Source organism: Helianthus annuus, chromosome 3 (assembly GCF_002127325.2).
Source record: "Helianthus annuus cultivar XRQ/B chromosome 3, HanXRQr2.0-SUNRISE, whole genome shotgun sequence".
In the NCBI taxonomy this organism is placed as follows: Eukaryota; Viridiplantae; Streptophyta; class Magnoliopsida; order Asterales; family Asteraceae; genus Helianthus; species Helianthus annuus.
In genome coordinates, this window is record NC_035435.2 from 155,256,583 (window position 1) to 155,276,406 (window position 19,824).

The 19,824-nt window shown below is 35.8% G+C and overlaps 1 protein-coding gene across 1 annotated transcript; it reads left to right on the forward strand.

Moving 5' to 3' along the window:
- The first annotated feature begins 1,620 nt into the window (after positions 1-1,620).
- Positions 1,621-16,071, forward strand: LOC110930348 (transcription initiation factor TFIID subunit 5). The gene is made up of 20 exons (XM_035987625.1): positions 1,621-1,730; positions 9,126-9,317; positions 9,419-9,500; positions 9,588-9,666; positions 9,770-9,867; positions 10,390-10,446; positions 10,547-10,634; positions 10,722-10,831; positions 10,949-11,056; positions 11,592-11,743; positions 11,841-11,951; positions 12,050-12,119; positions 12,747-12,783; positions 12,887-13,051; positions 13,144-13,220; positions 13,294-13,410; positions 14,268-14,533; positions 14,619-14,714; positions 14,826-14,901; positions 15,851-16,071. The coding sequence occupies exons 2-20, from the start codon at positions 9,151-9,153 to the stop codon at positions 15,902-15,904; spliced, it is 2,010 nt and encodes a 669-aa protein (XP_035843518.1). The 5' UTR covers positions 1,621-1,730; positions 9,126-9,150; the 3' UTR covers positions 15,905-16,071.
- The last annotated feature ends 3,753 nt before the right edge of the window (positions 16,072-19,824 follow it).

Genomic DNA, 19,824 nt, shown 5'->3' on the forward strand with positions numbered 1-19,824 from the left:
ATCAATTAATATTATAACTTATCCTACTTTAAATGTCGAATCCTACTATTTTTCTAATAAAATAGTACCCTCAATTTAAACTGTTGATTTAAGATACTTTTACCGTATATATGTGTGGGCCCTCGGAGGGCGAAAGTGAAACTGCACTAATTTTAACGTTATTTTACTTATTTCGTGAAAATAACGTTAAAAGCGACGGACGGTTAATCATGCAACATGTGGTGATGTTGATAGCCGAAAGACATAAAGGGTACATGCATTAATCGACCTTTGTCCCGATTGTTCAGTGTTATATGCCTTAAGTCCAAGCCTTGATGCAAAACTATTATTGAGTCAGCGGTCAGCGATCTCACTGGAAACATCCACTCTATTCCTACGAGGTAGATGTAAGGCTGTTTAAATCTTACCCTTCTCAGACCCTACCTTAGCTTTGCTATTGCCTAATGGTGGGATTTACTGAGTATGATGATGATTTAAGATATTTTTAAATAAAAAAATTAAGAAAACCAAACTTTGTATTAACATATTATTTATTTTATTTTCATTACTAAAAAATTATTATATCGATTTTATTATATAATTTATAAACCAAATTGTCAAAATTGGCACCAACATTTTATCACGGCTACTGATTTGCTTCTTGAATAACCTACATTTTTTCAAGAACCACATCCGCGTTAACCATATCCCGCACATATTGAGTATATTCGTTAGTTTTTTTAAAGATATAATTTTTTATTATCTGCTATATAAAATTAGATTTATTTAACCCGTATAATGCACGTGTTTTTTTAAAGATATATCTTTTTGTTATTTAGTATACATAATTATATTTATTCAACCCGTGTAATACACAAAATTTTTAAAGATATATTTTTTTATTGTTTGATATATAAAATTAAATTTATTCAACCCGTACTATAAACATGATTTTTAAAAATATAACTTTTTTATTATTTAATATATAAAATAATATTTATTCAACCCGCATACTAAACATGACTTTTAAACATATATTTTTTTATTATTAAGTACATAAAACTATATGTATTTAACCCGTATAATACACGGAGTTCGAGTTCTAGCGTGTTATTCAAATTATATTATTATTATTTTTTTCTTGGTTACACGAGGAAACCAAATGGATTTATTAAAAAGTCAATCCACATTTTGGTTGGCCCAATAGCCCAACCACTCAATAAATTCAGTCTGTAAAAAGAGTGAGACCGTGACGTCCTCATCGAACAGCAAAACCGGCGACACCGGCGAACTTCAACTCCGACTCCCGGTCACCGGTCACCGACTCGTCGCACTCTATCAGCCAATTAGTATTCACCGGTCAGTTCTCTTCTACAATTCTCACTTTCACTCTCAGATAAAATCTAGGGTTCTATTAACTTTCTTTCAACTTTACGAAGTAAAATTGACCGAAAAATTGATGATAACTCAGACCTGGCAATTTTAGCCCAAGGGATCTATTTTGGGCTGATTTGGACTTTAAAAAGAGTTATGGGCTGTTTTGGGTTAATATTTAAACTTAGAGGGGTCAGAATGGGCATATCAGATTTTAATTAATATAATAAACGGGTCGGGTCAGGATGGGTAACCCTAAAAAATAGAAAGGGTGAAGACGATTTGCAATCGGCTCCTTCCCTCTTCTTCAGTCGAACAAGTTTGGGAGGGCGTTTCGTGTTCAGAAGGAGGCTCTCATTGAAATTAAACGAACTCGGGTTAGTTTTGACTGATTTTTCGTTTGTAAAATTGATTGAAATTGTGTTGATATTCCTGAATGAAGTTTGAATTTTTGAGACTCGATGTAATATCGTTTTATTTGTTATGCCTGATTCATGTATTCCGTGTGTTTGTGCTTGAATTTGGAATGAAGACATTTGATCTGAGTATAAATTTTACAAGGCAAGGTCAAAGTAGTTATTTTTTATCACATAGGTATTGGATTTTTAGTGTTATACAGTGAATTTCTAATATGTGAGTTCTTAATTAAGTAAACATTTGGTTCAAGAGGAGTTGAATGTGGTGCTAAAAGGAATAGGAATTAGGAAGTAAGTATTCTTCAACTTAATAGATGTACAATATACATTGAAGTAAGTATGAATAAGTTAGAGTGATGTACCTAAGTACCTTTTGCTGTATAACAAATTATATGTTAAAACCTGAAATGTTATTAAGTAAACGCATCCTTGGGGCAAATCGGAACCCGTTTGCGGTATGCGCATATAAGTATATATGTGTGGGCGCTCGGGGGGCAAAAGTGAAAGTGCACTAATTTTAACGTTATTTTACTAATTTCGTGAAAATAATGTTAAAAGAGGGGGATGGTTAATCATGCATCATGTGGTAGCGTTGATAGCCGAAAGACAAGGGAGTACATGCACTAAGTGGTCTTTGTCTTAATTGCCGAGTGTTATGTGCCTTATGTCCAAGGTTTGATGCAAAACTATCATCAAGCCGGGGGTCTCATTGAAAGCAGCCTCTCTATTCCTACGAGGTAGAGGTAAGGCTGTCTACATCTTACCCTTAGACCCTACCTTAGCTTTGCTATTGGTGGGATTTACTGAGTATGATGATGATCCTTGGGGCAAATCACAAAAAGGAGAAGATTGTTTTCCTAGTCTAGAAATCCCATCAGGTTAAAATTAAATTTTATTTTTTTTATATTTAATTTCATTTTTTTATTCTTTTTTTCATTTCATCCTTACCCGAACACATCCTGAACCAAACTTATCCAGACCTTTGTTTTTAATATACCCATCCTGACCCATACCCATCCTAACCCAAACCCATCTTAACCCATTACCCAAACCCACCCAACTTGCTCACTTTGCCACCCATAAGTTTATTTCAAACAAAACGTGGATTAATGTGGGCTTTTGGGCTGAAATTTAAAAGCCATTAAAAGCGGTGCTATGACCGCTATACGGGTTTGAGTAGGCCTGACAATTTCTACCCAAATACCTAAACTTGGGTCAATTTGGACTTTAATTTTAAGCTGCTGGGTTATTTTGGATTGATTAAAATTAGGGTAAATTACTTTTTGAGTCCCTGTGTTTTATGGGTTTTAACTAGTTGAGTCCAAAAGCAAAAAGTTTAACTACCTGAGTCTCTATAAGCATTTTCTTTAACCATTTGAGTCCAAATTTCTAACTCAGTTAGATAATCTCAGTTAACTTTTTTTAAAATGACCAAAACACCCTTTTATATTAAAAAAACTTATTTACTCTTATTATTATAATTACATATACATACAAACACAGAACAATGTGCATCTCTCTTCCTCATCCCTCTCTCTCTTCCTGATCTCTCTCACAACCACCACCACCACCACCATCGCCACCATCACCGTGGTTTCAATCGAGCTGAAAATACTAGCATTTTTTCAATCGAGCGTAGCACTACATATTGCAAAGCACCACCGGTCAACCATACACATCAAGAACACACAAAAATATTCAAACCCACAAGTTCCAAAACACCAAATAGTTTCCACTTTCTAGTTTAAGAATCAAATACCTGCTGAAAAGACAGAATATCCGAGCTGAACCGCATCCGTTCACCCTTATCACAATTAATCGATTTCGATACATTCTGAATCAATATCCCACCCGGGATCACAATATCTCTAACCTGTTCATCATCTATCCCAATCAACCTCGACTCGGGTGACTTCCCTTTACAATATTTCAATCTCAAATCCTCCGTATGATCATACCCCAACCCAATCGCCCCGATCGCTTCCTCTGCGGCCGCCATCATCTAAAAGGTTGAGACCGGGGCAGCGAGTGAATGGTAAATATCGTATGTATTCCTTGAATTGGTGTATTATAGAAGTTAGGGTTTATAATTTGGGAATAGGGATGAATAAATAAAATTCGAAGCCAAGTTGATTTGGTGGTCAGATTTGAATGATGGCGGGTGGGATGGTGAAGGGTGCGGCGGTGGTGATGAGATCTGGTGGATGATGGTGACGGTCTGAGGCAGTTTCAGGTTTAGTGATGGTGGCCAGTTGTTGGAATCTTCATCTGTGCATCTTGTGCTTCCAATCTACTGGTGGTTGTTCGGCCTCTGATGTAATGGTGATGCAGTGAAGTCGGATTGTTGGAGGTGGTGCGGCGGTGGTGATGGTAGTGCGACGGTGGTGCAGTGGAGGTGTGGTGGTGGAGGGTGTTAGGATGTGCAGATAAAGAGAGGTGTTGGTGGTAGTGATGCGGTGTTGATGCGACGATGTTGGTGTAGGTGGTTGTGCGGTGGTGGAGGAGGTAATGGTTGTACGGTGGTGGAGGTGGTGATGGTTGTGGTGTGGTGGTGGTTTTCTTGAGAGAGAAAGGTATGTTAGAGAGAGAAAGATCTTAGGTATAGAGAGAGAGAGAGGTGTGTGTGAAATGTGTGTGCAGGTGTTTATAATAATATATATAATATTAAAATTAAAATATTTATGCATTAAACACTTGTTCCTTATACTCTTGTGCATATAAGACTTGTACTTTGGATGTAAATGACCAAATTACCCTTGTAGTTAACAAACTTGGTGGATGGAGTTAGAAATTTGGACTCAAATGGTTAAAGAAAATGCTTATAGGGACTCAGGTCGTTAAACTTTTTGCTTTTGGACTCAACTAGTTAAAACCCATAAAACACAGGGACTCAAAAAGTAATTTACCCTTAAAATTATTAATAAGTCTAGATGGGTAATAAGAAAACCAGAATTAAAAAAGAGCAGGTCAGAATGGGCCATGAAGAAAAAGAGAATGGGTCTGGATGGGCCATTATCTTTTTTACCCAAACAACTCATCTACGCTCATCCTTCATTCTTTCCTACTATCTACCATTACGCTCTCAAATACTCCCTTAAATCAACCTGTTAACAATCTATTCTACACTTGTTAATCGATTGAAAGGTATGAATTTCACTTTTGGTTGATTTATTTTCTGTATGCATTCTAAACTTCTTCTTAATTGTTCAATTTCAAATACACATCAAAACCCTAGTTAGGAATCCGTGAATATTCATGATGATCTAGATGTCGTTTGAGTTGTATGTTGTCTTGTTTGATGGATTCACATTGGGATTTTGTAGTTTTGTATTACCCGAGTTGTTGGATACTTAGATTCTTGTTTTGGGAAACTGTAGTTTGTGGTATGATTGATTGAGGTTAATGTGGTTGTTGCTTTAAGCAAGTTTCTACATGTTCTGGTCTTGTTTTGCTTTAACTTTTGTTGATGGTTGAAAATGGAGTTGTTGTTCGAGTGTTGGTTTGACCCTATGTTGGTTAGAATGATGGGATCTGTGTTTAAAAAAGCGCGCTTGAAGCGAGCTTGAAGCGATGAAGCGATGAAGCGCTGGAAAAAAAACGCTTTTTTGGCTCTGAAGCGTTACATTACGTGAAGCGAAGTGAAGCGAGCTTTAAGCGGCGAAGCGATGAAGTTGTGAAGCGACGCTCCAGCCAATCAGATCACCATTTGGGCCATTTTTTAAGCCCAACAGTCTTTACAAGGTACATATCGACCTTATATCGACGATATAGCGACTTCCTATGTGAAATCCGGTGACAAATTCCGGCGACGGAGTTGCTTTCAGCCGGAAACAAGGAAGAAGGGGGAAGAAGAAGAAGAAGAGAGATGCGGCTGCGTATCTTTTAGGCTGTTAGGGTTTTTATAAGTTAAGGTTTTTAAACATTTAACCTCTCTATCTTTCATTAGTTTACATTCAGTCCCTGAAACTTCTAACTTTTTACTTAAAAAGTGTAAAGATAGTTTGTCTATTTAAACATTTAACCCCCTCTATCTTCAGTAGTTTACATTTGGTCCTTAAACTTTTTAATTTATGCATAAAAGTACAAAATTAACATTATAAAATACATGGATTAGGATCAAATACAAAGGATTCTAATTGTAAGAAGTGTAAGAAGGATTTATAGAGTGACAAGTGTCCAATAACCTAAAACTAAACCCACTACATTAAAAACCCCACTACAAAAAAAAAAAACCTTAAACATCCACCACCACCAAAAACCTAAACCCGCACCCCCCCACATCACCCACCCTAAAAAAAAAAAAAAAAAAAAATTTGCCGAGGGGGTGGGGGTTTAGGTTTTTGGGTGGGGGTGGGGGGGGGTGTTTAGTTTTTTTTAGATTTTTTTTAGGTTTTTTTTTTTGGGTGGGGGGGGGGGGGTTAGGTTTTTTTAGGTTTTTGGGGGTGGGGTGGGGGGGGGGGTTAGGTTTTTTTTAGGTTTTTGTTGGGGGTTTTTTGGTGAGGTATAGTTTTTTTTTGTTTTTTTTTGCGCGCGGGGGGGGGGGGTTTAGGTTTTTTGGTGGTGGGGTGGGGGTGGGGGGTTTAGGTTTTTGGGTGGTGGTGGGGTGGGGGTGGGTGTTTAGGTTTTTGGTGGTGATGTAGTGGGTTTAGTTTTAGGTTATTGGACACTTGTCACTCTATAAATCCTTCTTACACTTCTTACAATTAGAAGCCTTTGTAGAATAACTTGACCCTAAAATACATATATTTAATATGGATAGCTATCCCCATATATATAAAATTAACATTATATATAATTATATATAATATGGAGCGCTTCGTATACGTGAAGCTCTCGCTTCGCTTAAAGCTTTTGGAACCAAAACGCTTCGGAGCGCTTCGCGCTTTTTTAAACCAAGGATGGGATCACATTAGGATCCTAAATTTGGTTTCTTTTTCGCTTTTTGATTTTGTTTGATTCTACATAGTCGTCGTAAACGTTTTATCTGCTACACAAAGCTTTCGAAACAATTCACTTGACGTTGTGTTGTCAAATCGAAGATATTCACCTAAATCGGACGTTGTGTACCATATGGGTTCTACCATGGTTATGGTTTCTGATAGACAACTTTTATTTATATATATATGCGTTGTGGTATTAAAGTAAAGTAGCAGTGTTTGGTGGTATTGGAGTAAAAATTAACGGCATTTGGTTATCTTCTTAGGATGTAGATTAGGTGTTTGATGAAATGCTTGAACTGTTTTCGATGAAATGCCTAAACTGTTGATGTAGACCAGGTGTTCGATGAATTGCATGAATGGGTTCAATGAAATGCTAAAACTGTTGACGTAGACCAGTTCGATGAAATGCTTGAACTGTGTTCAATGAAATGCCTGAACTTATGATGTAGAGTGGGTGTACGATGCAAAGTCTGAACTGTAATGTCTGTACTTATGATTAGGCTTTGTTCGTTACTTTGTTTTTAATATGACTTCGGTTTTAAAAAGAAGTGTTGTTTCTAAACTAGATGAATATCTTTTAGTATTGTATCTAAACTACCGGCGAAACACGATACGAGTTTTGAAAATTGGCCGAACTTTAAACAAATTGTTTATGGGACGTTCATGGGTTCCGGTCAGAACGGGTCGCTTTTAAAATTGGTCATTTTGCTTCGGGTTAGGATGTGTTTAGGTCTGAATGGGTCGCTTTAAAAAGGGTCGTTTTGGTTCGGGTCAAACATGTGGCTTTGAAAAAAGGGCCATTTTGGTTCAGGTGAGAACGAATCTTGACAAAAAGAATATATGTTTTAGTGTCAATGTCAAAGATTAATGCTTGACAGTAGCTTATTAACATGTTAGGCCAATTAGTCCACCCACTGAGAATATGATGTGGTTGATTCTAGTACCTCTTTGTGTAATTTGGATTTTTATTTATTCAAGCTTCTGTGGAGTTCTCACTTTCTGTTAGGTAACTATATTTAATCAGTCTACAGCCATGCTTCTGCGTATTTCATGACCTCACACCACTCTCTAATGGCTACTCTGCTCAAATTTACCGAATACTCATTGGTTATTTGGATATTCATTGTTGGATTATTATTATGTGACTATATGTGGAAGTAAAGATTGAAGTTTCTGTTAACTTAATCAAGAAACCTGAACCCATCTCCAATCTTCACTCCCCTACATTTGCTTTTCAAGTTAAACATGCTGACTTTTCTTGCACCAATTGTACCTCCAGCTGCAAGTTTGTACATTCTATGCTCTTTATTTACCTCTCTCTGTTCTATTTCTTGAACCAAAAATGGAAAAAGATTGCAACTTTTTTTGATTTTTTAGAATTTTTTTGATTTTTTAGAATTTTTTGATTTTTTAGATTTTTTTATTTTTGATCTTTTTTTGATTTTTTAGAATTTTTTGGATTGTTTAGAGTTTTTATGATTTTTTTATAGAATTTTTTATTTTTTAGATTTTTTAGAATTTTTTAGATTTTTTATATTTTTATGATTTTTTATAATTTTTTAGAATTTTTTTTATTTTTTAGATTTTTTTTTGATTTTTTAGATTTTATTGATTTTTTAGAATTTTTTAGAAATTTTTGGATTTTTTAGAATTTTTTTTTTTGATTTTTTATAATTTTTTTAAAATACCCATCTTGACCTATACCCATTCTAACCCAAACCCATCTTGACCCATTACCCATCCAACCCTTTTTTTTAAAATACCCATCCTAACCCAAACCCATCCTGACCCATTACCCAAACCCATCCAACTTGCCCACTTTGCCACCACTACTGGCCAAACCCATTCTAACCCAAACCCATCCTGACCCAACAACCAATCCAATCCAACCCATCCATTTTGCCACCTCTACGCTTGGTTATCCTCACAATCGCACTCAGTTCTTTTTGAGTTGAGATAAGTTTTAGCTCTTAACCACAAATTCAGCCACCAACACAATTTTTTATTTGCTCCTGAACAAGGTAGATTGCAGGGATTCTGTACTCTGGACGCAATAATGTTAACTTTCCCATGTGGTTGTGTGTGTTGGTATTATAAATTGAGAAATTGAAGCCTTACTTTTTGATTGTTTGTTTATTTTGTAGTACATTTAATTCTGTAGGTAGCAGTCAAATAATTTGTCTGCATGTGTATGTTTTTTATCCCCAAATTCTAGAATCATAATAATGCGTTTATGATCCAAATCTGTTATGAGTGGGATTTTATTGGGTACGCACGTTTATTTGCTTGTTATAAGTTGGCATGATGTCAAATTTATTGATGTATAATATTTGCTCTTTTCTATACCAATTTGAGTTTATTTTGATACAAGTTTGGGTTTGATTCCGTAATGATGCATACTTGTGTTATATTTCAGTTAAAGAAACATAAAGAAGACACAGATGGAAGAGGAGTTAGATAAAGCCGTATTTCTGTATTTGAAGAAAAAGGGATTTACACAAACTGAGCAGATTTTTCAACAAGAACAGCAGAACAAGAACAACAAGAATGCTACCGATGCTTCCATGTCAGACACCGATCTTGCTAAACAAATCCTCACATTGTCTCAGTACTTTCCTTACTCTTTCTTCACATTGTTCTCTTTAGAACTTAAAGGATGTCAAAAGTTTGAAAACAAAAAATGCGTAAAGATTTTGCTGCAAATTTCAGGTCCGAAAATATCCCTGCAATGTACCATGATGGATACAGCAAGCTGAGATCTTGGACTTATAGCTCGCTAGATCTGTACAAGGTGCTCATATACTGAATTTCTTAATGTTCTTCATCTAGTATATTTATTTCATATATTTAACTTTATTTACGTTTTTAATGAATACAGCATGAGTTGCTTCGTGTTCTGTATCCCGTATTTATCCATTGTTTCATGGATCTCATAGCAAAAGGTCATCTTCAAGAAGGTAGCCATATTATACCTTGAGTGTACAACATATAAGCAGTCGTCATTTTATAGTTGGGATTCTCACTTTTGTTTTTTTAAAAACTGGTGCTTTGATTTTTCAGCACGAGCATTTTTCAGTAGCTTCCGTGAGGATCATGAGATGATGCATTCACGTGATCTCAAAAAACTAGAAGGTGTCCTTTCTCCGTCGCATTTGGAGGTTAGTCACCTAATACCTTAAACCTCTAAACTAGGGATGAGTTTTTTTTTTCCCAAATACCCATACCCGTACCGGTACCTGTTCCCATACAGATTTTAGGTATTCGGTACACAGTTTTATTGATTTTGGTATTCGGTACTTTCGGTATTGGTACGAGTATGGGTAAGATATGATACTGGTACGGAATTTTATATAGAACTTTTAAGAGTTTTCTTATATTATCTTTTATTTCGTATTATGGTATTTATGGTACTCGTATCAATTATACCTATTTTGTACTCGTACTAATTCTATCAATTTGGTACCCGTAAAAAAACAAAGTGGTACCAAAGCGGGTACCGTACCGAAATACCCGTACTGTACCATTATATTCGATACGGTATTTGGTACCCATTTTTGTTCAAATTTGGTACCACTATTTTCGGTACCGGTACGGCTACGGGTACTATACCGTCCCATCCCTATTTTAAACTGTGTTAAACACCTTCACTATGTCTTAAATTTTTTTTTATGAATATACAGGAGATGGAGTTTGCTCATTCTCTAAGGCAGAGCAAAGTGAATATAAAGATATGCCAGGTTATACCTATATTAGGTTTTCTCGTTTTCACCTACGGCTGATGTTTGTATGTTTGGCAAATTTATCATATCTACCTTTAAAAATATGATTACTGTGCAGTATTCTTATGAGCTTCTTCTGCAATATCTACACAAGACACAATCGATTACAATGCTTGGTATTATCAATGAACATATTGATTTCCAAGGTGATTTCCTATTACAGATTAACAATTACTTTTTTTAATATTAAACTTTAGCGCATTTCTTACTTAGGCTTATAACTGTCTTGACAGTATCTCCTGGACAGCCTAACTCGATTTCTGATGATGCTGAAGCCTTTTCAATTGTTGGAAGTGGTCAAGATGCTGCTAACCTAATAAATCAGAAAGAAATACACTGGGGGGTTAGTCAGTCGGTCTACACATTGCATAACATAATAGAATCAAATAAAATAAGTATTGTTCTTAGGGTTTCTAGTTCTTAAAATTTTTATTTTTTTTTACTTTAAAAATTTTTGCAGTTGCTTGAAGATTCATTAGAAGATCGGCTTGAGAAGGCAGGGGGTTTGCTCTCAGATTCAGAGAAGACAGAAGGAGATGCTAAAGAAGGGGAGTTGGATGAGAGTAAGGTAATCTGTTTGGATTTTACCGAATTTTTTGTTTCGAGTAAAATGGCAATTTCGTCCCTGAGGTTTGGCCAGTTTTGTGACTTCTGCCCAAAGGTTTGTTTTTCCGCATCTGCATCCAAAAGGTTTGAAATCTTGCCATTCTCTCTGGCTCGTTAACTCCATCCATTTTTCTCCGTTAAGTCAAGGTTATTTTCGTCTTTTTTGTTAACTCAAAGGGCAATTTGGTCTTTTTTCAGGGGTATTCGGTTTTTTTTACATAAAGTGAAAAATACCGAATTCCTTTTTAAATTAACAAAAAAGACGGAAATACCCTTGAATCAACGGAGAAAAATGGATGGAGTTAATTAGCCGGATGAAAATGGAAAGATTTCAAACCTTTTGGATTCAAATGTGGAAAAACAGATCTTTAAGTGAAAGTTGCAAAACTAGCCAAACCCAAGGGACGAAAATGGCATTTTACTCTTTTGCTTTTCTGTAAACTACAAATGAGCACAATAAGCATCTCTAAGTATTTTTGAGTGTATTTAATGTTCAGAAAAAAACAGCAGAGGGTGGAAAGCAAGGCGGGCCCCTCAAGAAGTTAAAGAAGGACAAGGTTGGTGGTGCAGCAGGAAAAGGTGCTAGAGGGGAGGGCGACAAAGCAGCTGCTGCTCCCCGTGTTAAACCGGAGCTTACGTTGCCACCAATGTATGTATTTTTTTCAGTTTTGTTATATGAGATTGTCTAGCAAGTACGTTATCTTTGTTTCGTGTTTCGTTTTACTTATTATATCATTTTATCTCAGACCAACAGACGTTGAAAATTCCATACTTGAAGACCTTCGTAACCGTGTACAATTGAGCAATTCAACACTTCCATCAGTTTGTTTCTACACATTCGTTAACACCCATAATGGGTATTTAACTATTTATGTGCCCTCTTGCAAAATTTCATATTGCACTCATTTTTTACGTCTTCTTTGTGCTCATAAGTGTTTGATGTTGTCTACTTCAGACTAAATTGTTCATCAATATCCCATGATGGATCGTTGGTTGCCGGTGGATTCTCTGATTCATCACTCAAGGTCTTTTTTTTAAGCTAATCTTTATTACTGATGCAAATTCAGTTATTGAGGCAAATTGGAAAATAATAATCCCATCTTTCTGAAATTGGCCGATAATAATCCCAAGTCAGTTATTAGCCGATAATAATCCGACCTCGTCCAATTTTTTTGTTAAATAGTCCGCCGTTAAAATAGCTTAACGGAGTTAAGTGTTTTTCCGAATTACAAACCGATGTTTTAGGGCTTTTGATCAGAACGAGAATACGAGTCGATTGATGTAAAACTTACCTCGAAATACTTCCCCCAACCCACGAAAACGGGGCTTCAATTCGGGTGTTTAACTTCCAATTAACAAAATTCAAGCCATTTTGAACACAATTTCGAGGTAAGTTTTACATCAATTGACTCGTATCCTCGTTCTGATCAAAAGCCCTAAAACATCGGTTTGTAATTCGGAAAAAAACTTAACTCCGTTAAACTTATTTTAACGGTTGTCTATTTTACAAAAAAAAATTGGACGAGGTCGGATTATTATTGGCCAATAACTGACTTGGGATTATTATCAGCCAATTTCAGAAAGATGGGATTATTATTTTCCAATTTGCCTTGTTTTTTTACTGATTTCCTAAGTTAATGTTTTGATGCTAGGTCTGGGATGTTGCGAAACTTGGGCGTATGGGCAGTTGTAAGTCATTTTACATTTCACAATCATTTCTTTCGAAATAAATAAGTCAATATCTTGATTATGTATGAAAAAAATTGGGATGTTAAAACTTTGGTGATGTCAGCTGTTACTCTGGGTGAAAATGATTCGGGTCTGAATGAAAACACACTTGGATCAAATGGTGGAAAAAGAGCGTACACTTTGTATCAGGGTCATTCTGGACCCGTTTATTCAGCTTCATTTAGTCCTTGGGGGGATTTTCTTCTATCATCTTCATCAGATTCAACAAGTATGTTATATAGAGTAATGAAACACAGTTATATGTTTTATTTGCCTCAAGTTAATAAACGTATTTACGAATTAGTTTATGATCTACCGCAGTACGATTGTGGAGCACGAAATTCAATGCAAACATTGTCTGCTACAAGGGTCACAATTACCCTGTGTGGGATGTTCAGGTAGAAGTCATTAATGATTAATCCTTTACCTATTGCTTAATTTTTTTTTTTGCTAATTTCTGTGTGTATGCAGTTTAGTCCATATGGACATTATTTTGCGAGTGCATCTCATGACAGAACAGCAAGGGTTTGGTCGATGGATAGAGTACAACCTTTAAGGATACTGGCAGGACATTTATCTGATGTTGATGTAAGTAATAATAAATTAAGAGTTAACTGCCATTTTCGTCCCTGTGGTTTGGTGGAAAATGCCACTTCAGTCCAAAAAAAAAAAATTGCGACAGTTCCGTCCTCAACATTTTTGAAACGTGCCACTTCAGTCCAAAAAGATAACGCCTTGCGCCAGTTCCGTTCTCAACGTTTTTAACTGCGCTTTATCTTTTTGGACTGAAATGGCACGTTTCAAAAATGTTGATGACGGAACTGGCGCAAAATTTTTTTTTTTTTGGACTGAAGTGGCATTTTCCACCAAAACCAAACCACAGGGACGAAAATGGCAGTTAACTCATAAATTAATAATATTTGTAACATTACATTAATTCTGTTTTTCAGTTTTGAGTAAAATGTCATATTCGTCCCTGAGGTTTGGTCAGTTTTCCAACTTTCGTCCAAAGGTTTGTTTTTCAGCAGCTGGATACAAAAGGTTTGAAATTTTGCCATTTTCATCTGGCTCGTTGACTCCATCCATTTTCTCTATTAAGTCAGGGGTATTATCGTCTTTTTACCTACTTGTGTTTGTTTTTTTTTGTTTTTTTGTTTCGTGAGGGTATTTTGAATACTTGTACATTATGCTAAGTGCTTGTACATGAAGTGAAAAGACCAAATTGCCCTTTAAGTTAACAAAAAAGACGGAAATACCCCTGACTTAACGGAGAAAAATGGATGGAGTTAACGAGCTGGATGAAAATGGCAAGATTTCAAACCTTTTGGATCCAGATGCGGAAAACAAACTTTTTGACGAAAATCGCAAAACTGGCCAAACCTCAGGAACAAAAATGGCATTTTACTCGAGTTTTTAAAAATGTTATGATGTGGTTTTTTTGGCAGTGTGTACAATGGCACGTGAACTGCAATTACCTAGCGACGGGATCCAGCGACAAAACAATTCGCATGTGGGACGTTTCGTCTGGAAATTGCATGAGGATTTTCATTGGTCATAGGAGTTCAGTCTTATGTTTGGCAATGTCACCGGACGGTAGATACTTAGCGTCTGGCGATGAAGACGGTACTATAATGATGTGGGATGTTTCTAACGGTCGTTGTATCACTCCTCTTGTGGGCCATACGTCCTGTGTTTGGTCCCTTGCTTTCAGGTAAACTTTCCTTGTTAATCCTTTAACCGTGTTTAGGTGAGACTGTATATCACTACATCCAAACGGTCTTAATGTGTGGTTTCAGCTGTGAGGGATCGCTTCTTGCATCTGGTTCGGCTGATTCAACTGTCAAATTGTGGGACGTTAACACAAGTGTAAAACCGCCAAGATCTGAAGAAAGGTAAGCTTTCCGTTTATTTATTCATCTTGGTTCTTTTTGAACTTTTATTTGTATAAATTATAGCACTGAAGAGTGAAGACAGCTAATATATTCGTTTCTCTTTTTGGTTAGTAAAAATGGAAATACAAACAGGCTCAGATCGCTGAAGACTCTGCCCACCAAATCTACTCCAGTTTATTCTCTAAGGGTAAAACATCACACTCGGCCAAACTTTTAGATGACCTTTATGAAGAATAGGAGTGTAAACAAGCCGAGCCGCCCATGAGCTACTTGAGATCGGCTCGCTAAAATCTCGAATTAAGCCAGCTCGAGCCCGAGTTGAGGCCAAATGGGAGCTCATTTATTTTATATATAGGATTAATTCAATATATACCCTTACAAACTTTAAAATTTCATGTATACCCAACAAAAGCTAAAAATTTTATATATGCCCGTACAAAGTAGTTAAAATGTCAAATATACCCAATTATTTAAAACAATCTAATAAATGATCATTTTACCCTTATTTTTTTACTTCAAGTTTTCATATATGCCATTTTAACTTCATAATTTTATATAACATATTTTTAGCTTATATTTATTTTTACCCATTTTTATTTATTTATTTTTTTTTTATTTTTACCCATAAACAATAGTACTCCACATATAATATTTAAGCTAAATAAGTTATGCTAGAAATGAGTAAATATAGTACTTGAAGTTAAAGGTCGTATATGAAATTGTTTGTAATGAATTAGGCATATATGATATTTTAACTACTTTGTAAGGGTATATTAGTATATATGATATTTATAATTTTACATGGGTATATATGATATTTTGCAAGTTTGTAGAGTGTATAAGAAATTGCCCCTATATAGTTATATATATTTACATGATAAATGTTATTACGTATAAAAATATGATTAAAATATACATAGAAGTAATTATTTATGTATATAAGTAATATAGTTAAATATATATATAGTTAATAATAAACAAGTTGAGCTGGCTTGACCATTAGAGGCTGAGCTTAGGTCTGGTTTGGCTCGTTTACACCCCTGACTCAAGAAAACTTCAATTAAGTGGACCGTACCCGTCGCAAGTTTTATGGAAATTCTGTTTTTTTTTTTTTTTTTTTTTTTTTTTTTTGACAGTTTTCGCGAAGGAATCTTCTATTTGCTGCTGGGGCTCTTTCAACAAATCTGTAAAATGGCATTACAACATATTGTTAGTATCCTCCTAGTTGTTCTTTATAGTATTTCTTTCTTATGTTGCTGCAACTACTATAGATTTCTATTTTTCCTGTTGCAAGTTGCAAAGCTCTTATTATTAAATGTTTTTGGGTACTTGACGTAGTTATTGAATTTAAGCTTTAGAATTGGAATACTTGTAGCGATGTTCGAGGGGTCGGCCGCCCCTCCCTCCTCCACAAAGCTACGCCCTTGTCTATAGTACCACCACTCATATTTCTACCTTTCCACTACGTAGCACTACAGTGACATTACCATAGTACTAATGTGAATGGACAACAATCGCTCCATTTTTCACTACATTTAACAGCCATTACAATTTATGTATGTATATATATAATGACCACAATTCAAGCAATGATATCCGCATTCACTTCTTTTTAATTACTAATCACATGCAATAGTTATAAAGGGTTATGCCATCAAAATTTATGCATATAATGACACAATTTAGGTTCATATTAAAAGCACTCACGAAAATAATATTCCATAATTGTTATCACATGTGGAATTAGCATTCTCGAATAATCATGTCGGGTAGGGCTAAGCAATGGATCAAACCCGGCTTGACCCAAATCAGCCCGGGACCAAGACCGATTTGGCTGAGAAGTGAGGACCGAGGACTGAACCATATAAGGTTGTGCAACCAATGTATAGCTACTGTAGGAGGATCACACATGAAGAGGTGAGGATGGCACTTAGGAGGATGGGAAGAGGCAACGCAGTGGGTCTGGTTAACATACCGATTGAGGTGTGGAAGTGTTTGGGGGAAGGAGTCCGATGGTTAACATTTTTGTTCAATCTTATCTTCAAGACTGGAAAAATGCCAGATCAATGGAGGAGTAGTGTCGCGGTGCCTTTATACAAGAATAAAGGAGACGTCCAATGTTGTGGGAACTACAGAGGAATCAAACTGCTAAGTCATACTATGAAGCTCTGGGAGAGGATAATTGAAACTAGAATTAGAAGAGAAACTCAGGTTTCAGTAAATCAATTTGGATTCATGAAAGGGAGGTCAACTACAGAAGCGATACATATTCTAAGAAGGTTGATGGAAAAATATAGAGCGAAGAAGCAAGATTTACATATGGTGTTTATCGACCTTGAAAAGGCATATGACACTGTCCCACGTCAACTGATTTGGGATACTTTGGAAGGTCGAGGGCTACCGGGGAAGTATATAGACATAATTAAGGATACATACGATAGAACAGAGACTAGTGTCCGCGCCCCTGTAGGGGATACAAACTCCTTTCCGGTGGAGGTAGGACTCCATCAAGGGTCTGCGTTGAGCCCTTTTCTTTTTGCTGTTGTCTTGGATGAGTTGTCCAAGTTGATCCAGGAGACAGTTCCGTGGTGCATGCTTTTTGCAGATGATATTGTGTTGATTGCAGAGTCTAAAAACTGCCTGAACGAGAGGGTAGAGGAGTGGCGAGTAGCTTTAGAGAGCAAGGGCCTAAGAATTAGTCGATCTAAGACTGAGTATCTACACTGCGATTTCAGTGGTCTAGCCGATGACGATAACACCCAAATCACCATTGAGGATCAGTTGGTCCCGCAGGCAACTAAATTTAAGTATCTGGGGTCATTTGTACAAAGAGATGGTGGCATAGATAGTGATGTAACCCATCGCATACCGGCTGGCTGGTGTAGATGGAGGGCAGCCAGAGGGGTATTATGCGATAGGAGGTTCCCAACTAAACTAAAGGGGAAATTTTACAGGGTAGCAATTAGGCCTGCTATGCTATATGGAACAGACTGTTGGACTATTAAGAAGACACAAGCGCGCAAAATGGAGGTGGCAGAGATGAGGATGCTGAGGTGGATGTGTGGAAACACGAGGTTAGATCGAATAAGAAATGTAGTTTTTAGGGAAAGATTAGGAGTGGCTAGTATATCGGATAAGATTAAGGAGGGGAGATTGAGATGGTTTGGGCATGTGAAGCAGAGGGAAACGACGACACCAATTAGAGTAGTGGAAAATCTCACTGTGGAAGGGAAGAGAGGAAGAGGTAGACCCAAACTGACCTGGGATGAGCAAATTAGGCATGATTTATTAGAGTTGCACCTTTCTGAGGACATGACCCAAGATAGGACTTCGTGGAGGCGTAGAATTAGGGTTAAAGACTTCTAGAAGATATCGCAGTAGGGTCTTAGGTCTATCTAGGGACGTAGATTCTTCTTATCTTTTAAGTGACTTTACAGGTGATTGCCGTCTTGTGTTTATACCCATATGATATTGTATGCTACAATACATGTCTAACACTATATTGTGTCACTCTCTGATCACTTTCTTGATATGTTGGTTTGTTGTGTGTTCCTATACTCTCTGACTTCTTATTTATATATATATATATATATATTTTGACTTGGTGCGGTAGGTTAATGATTTTAGAGCCGGGGGTCTCTCTGGAAGCAGCCTCTCTATCCTTAAGGATGGAGGCAAGGTCTGTCTACATCCCACCCTCCCCAGACCCTATAAGTAGCTTTGCTATTTGTGGGATATACTGGGTATGATTGTTGGTTGTTGTTGTAACCAATGTATAGGAAGCGATAAACCTTCTATGATATGAGCAGATCGAGTTAGCCTAGATCCAACTGCAATAATTGGGGACACTATCAGGAGATATCTTGGTGGATAAATGATGTACTTCATAATAAAAAGGTTGGAAGCTCAAATCTTGCATGGTTTATGGTGTATTTATCCTGAAAAATCTAGATCCTATTAGAAAAAAAGGCAAGTAATTTAATGTTAAGCTCTTTAAATTTTAACTAGAGTTAAAAGTTATACCCTTTAGTTTGATTTAAAGTTTATATAACCCTAAAGTCAGTTAGGGATCTTAATGTTGTAACTATACAGAGAAGACTAACATGATTCATTGCGACACCCTAGGTGCCTAATAATAAGTTTTCCATTTCTTAGTTTTATTAGTTTTAAACGTATTTAAGGTACTTTTAATTACATTATTTCTTTAATTAGCGTCTTTCATTTATTTAAAAGCGTCTTAAAAAACCACTTTTATACATGTATTTTTATTACTTTATTATAATGCATATAAGGATACAAATGTATTTTATATAATTTTAAGACTTTAAGTGATTACAATTTTAAGACATATAATAAAATCCTTTAACTCAATATATATCATAAGAATTTAAAGAAAGACTTTTGGTATTTATGCACTTAATTTGTTTCTGTGTAGGTTATAATTTATATAGTTTAAGATGTTTAAAAAAGTTTATGATTTATGAAATATATTTGTGTATCCAGTGACGAAGCTTGAAAATTTTCACCGGGGGTCGGAAGTTACCGGACCTAAAAATTCTATATAAGTAATTTTTTTTTCTTTTAAAACCGGGAGGTCGTGGTCAGGGTAGATTCTTGGTTTATAAGAAATGGTCTGCCCCAAATATCACCAATACGTTTTGGGCACATTGGTTGTGGAGTATATAAAAACTCTACAGTTAAGCATGTTTGAGTGAGAGCAACATCAGGATGGGTGAACTCCCAGAAGTCTTAACTGGGCAACAAAAAAAAAAAACTTTGTGAGCTTCTGCATAGGTAAGTCATTAGGAGCAAAATAAAAAATCTTGATGGTACAAGAGACCGGATTAGTTATATTACAAATAATTATTAGTTAATTAATCAGTTAACTCTAAGAAGTGTTTACTGGAGCAACCAAAAATAACTTATTTGAAATTAATAGATGTTATGTTACAAATAATTATTAGTTAATTAATCGGTTGATTATTTATATGAAATTAATAGATGTTATGTTACAAATAATTATTAGTTAACTAATCGGTTGATTATTTAATATATATATAATTATTTATACTTGTTAAATAAATTGTTTCATGTTATTCTATCATCATTT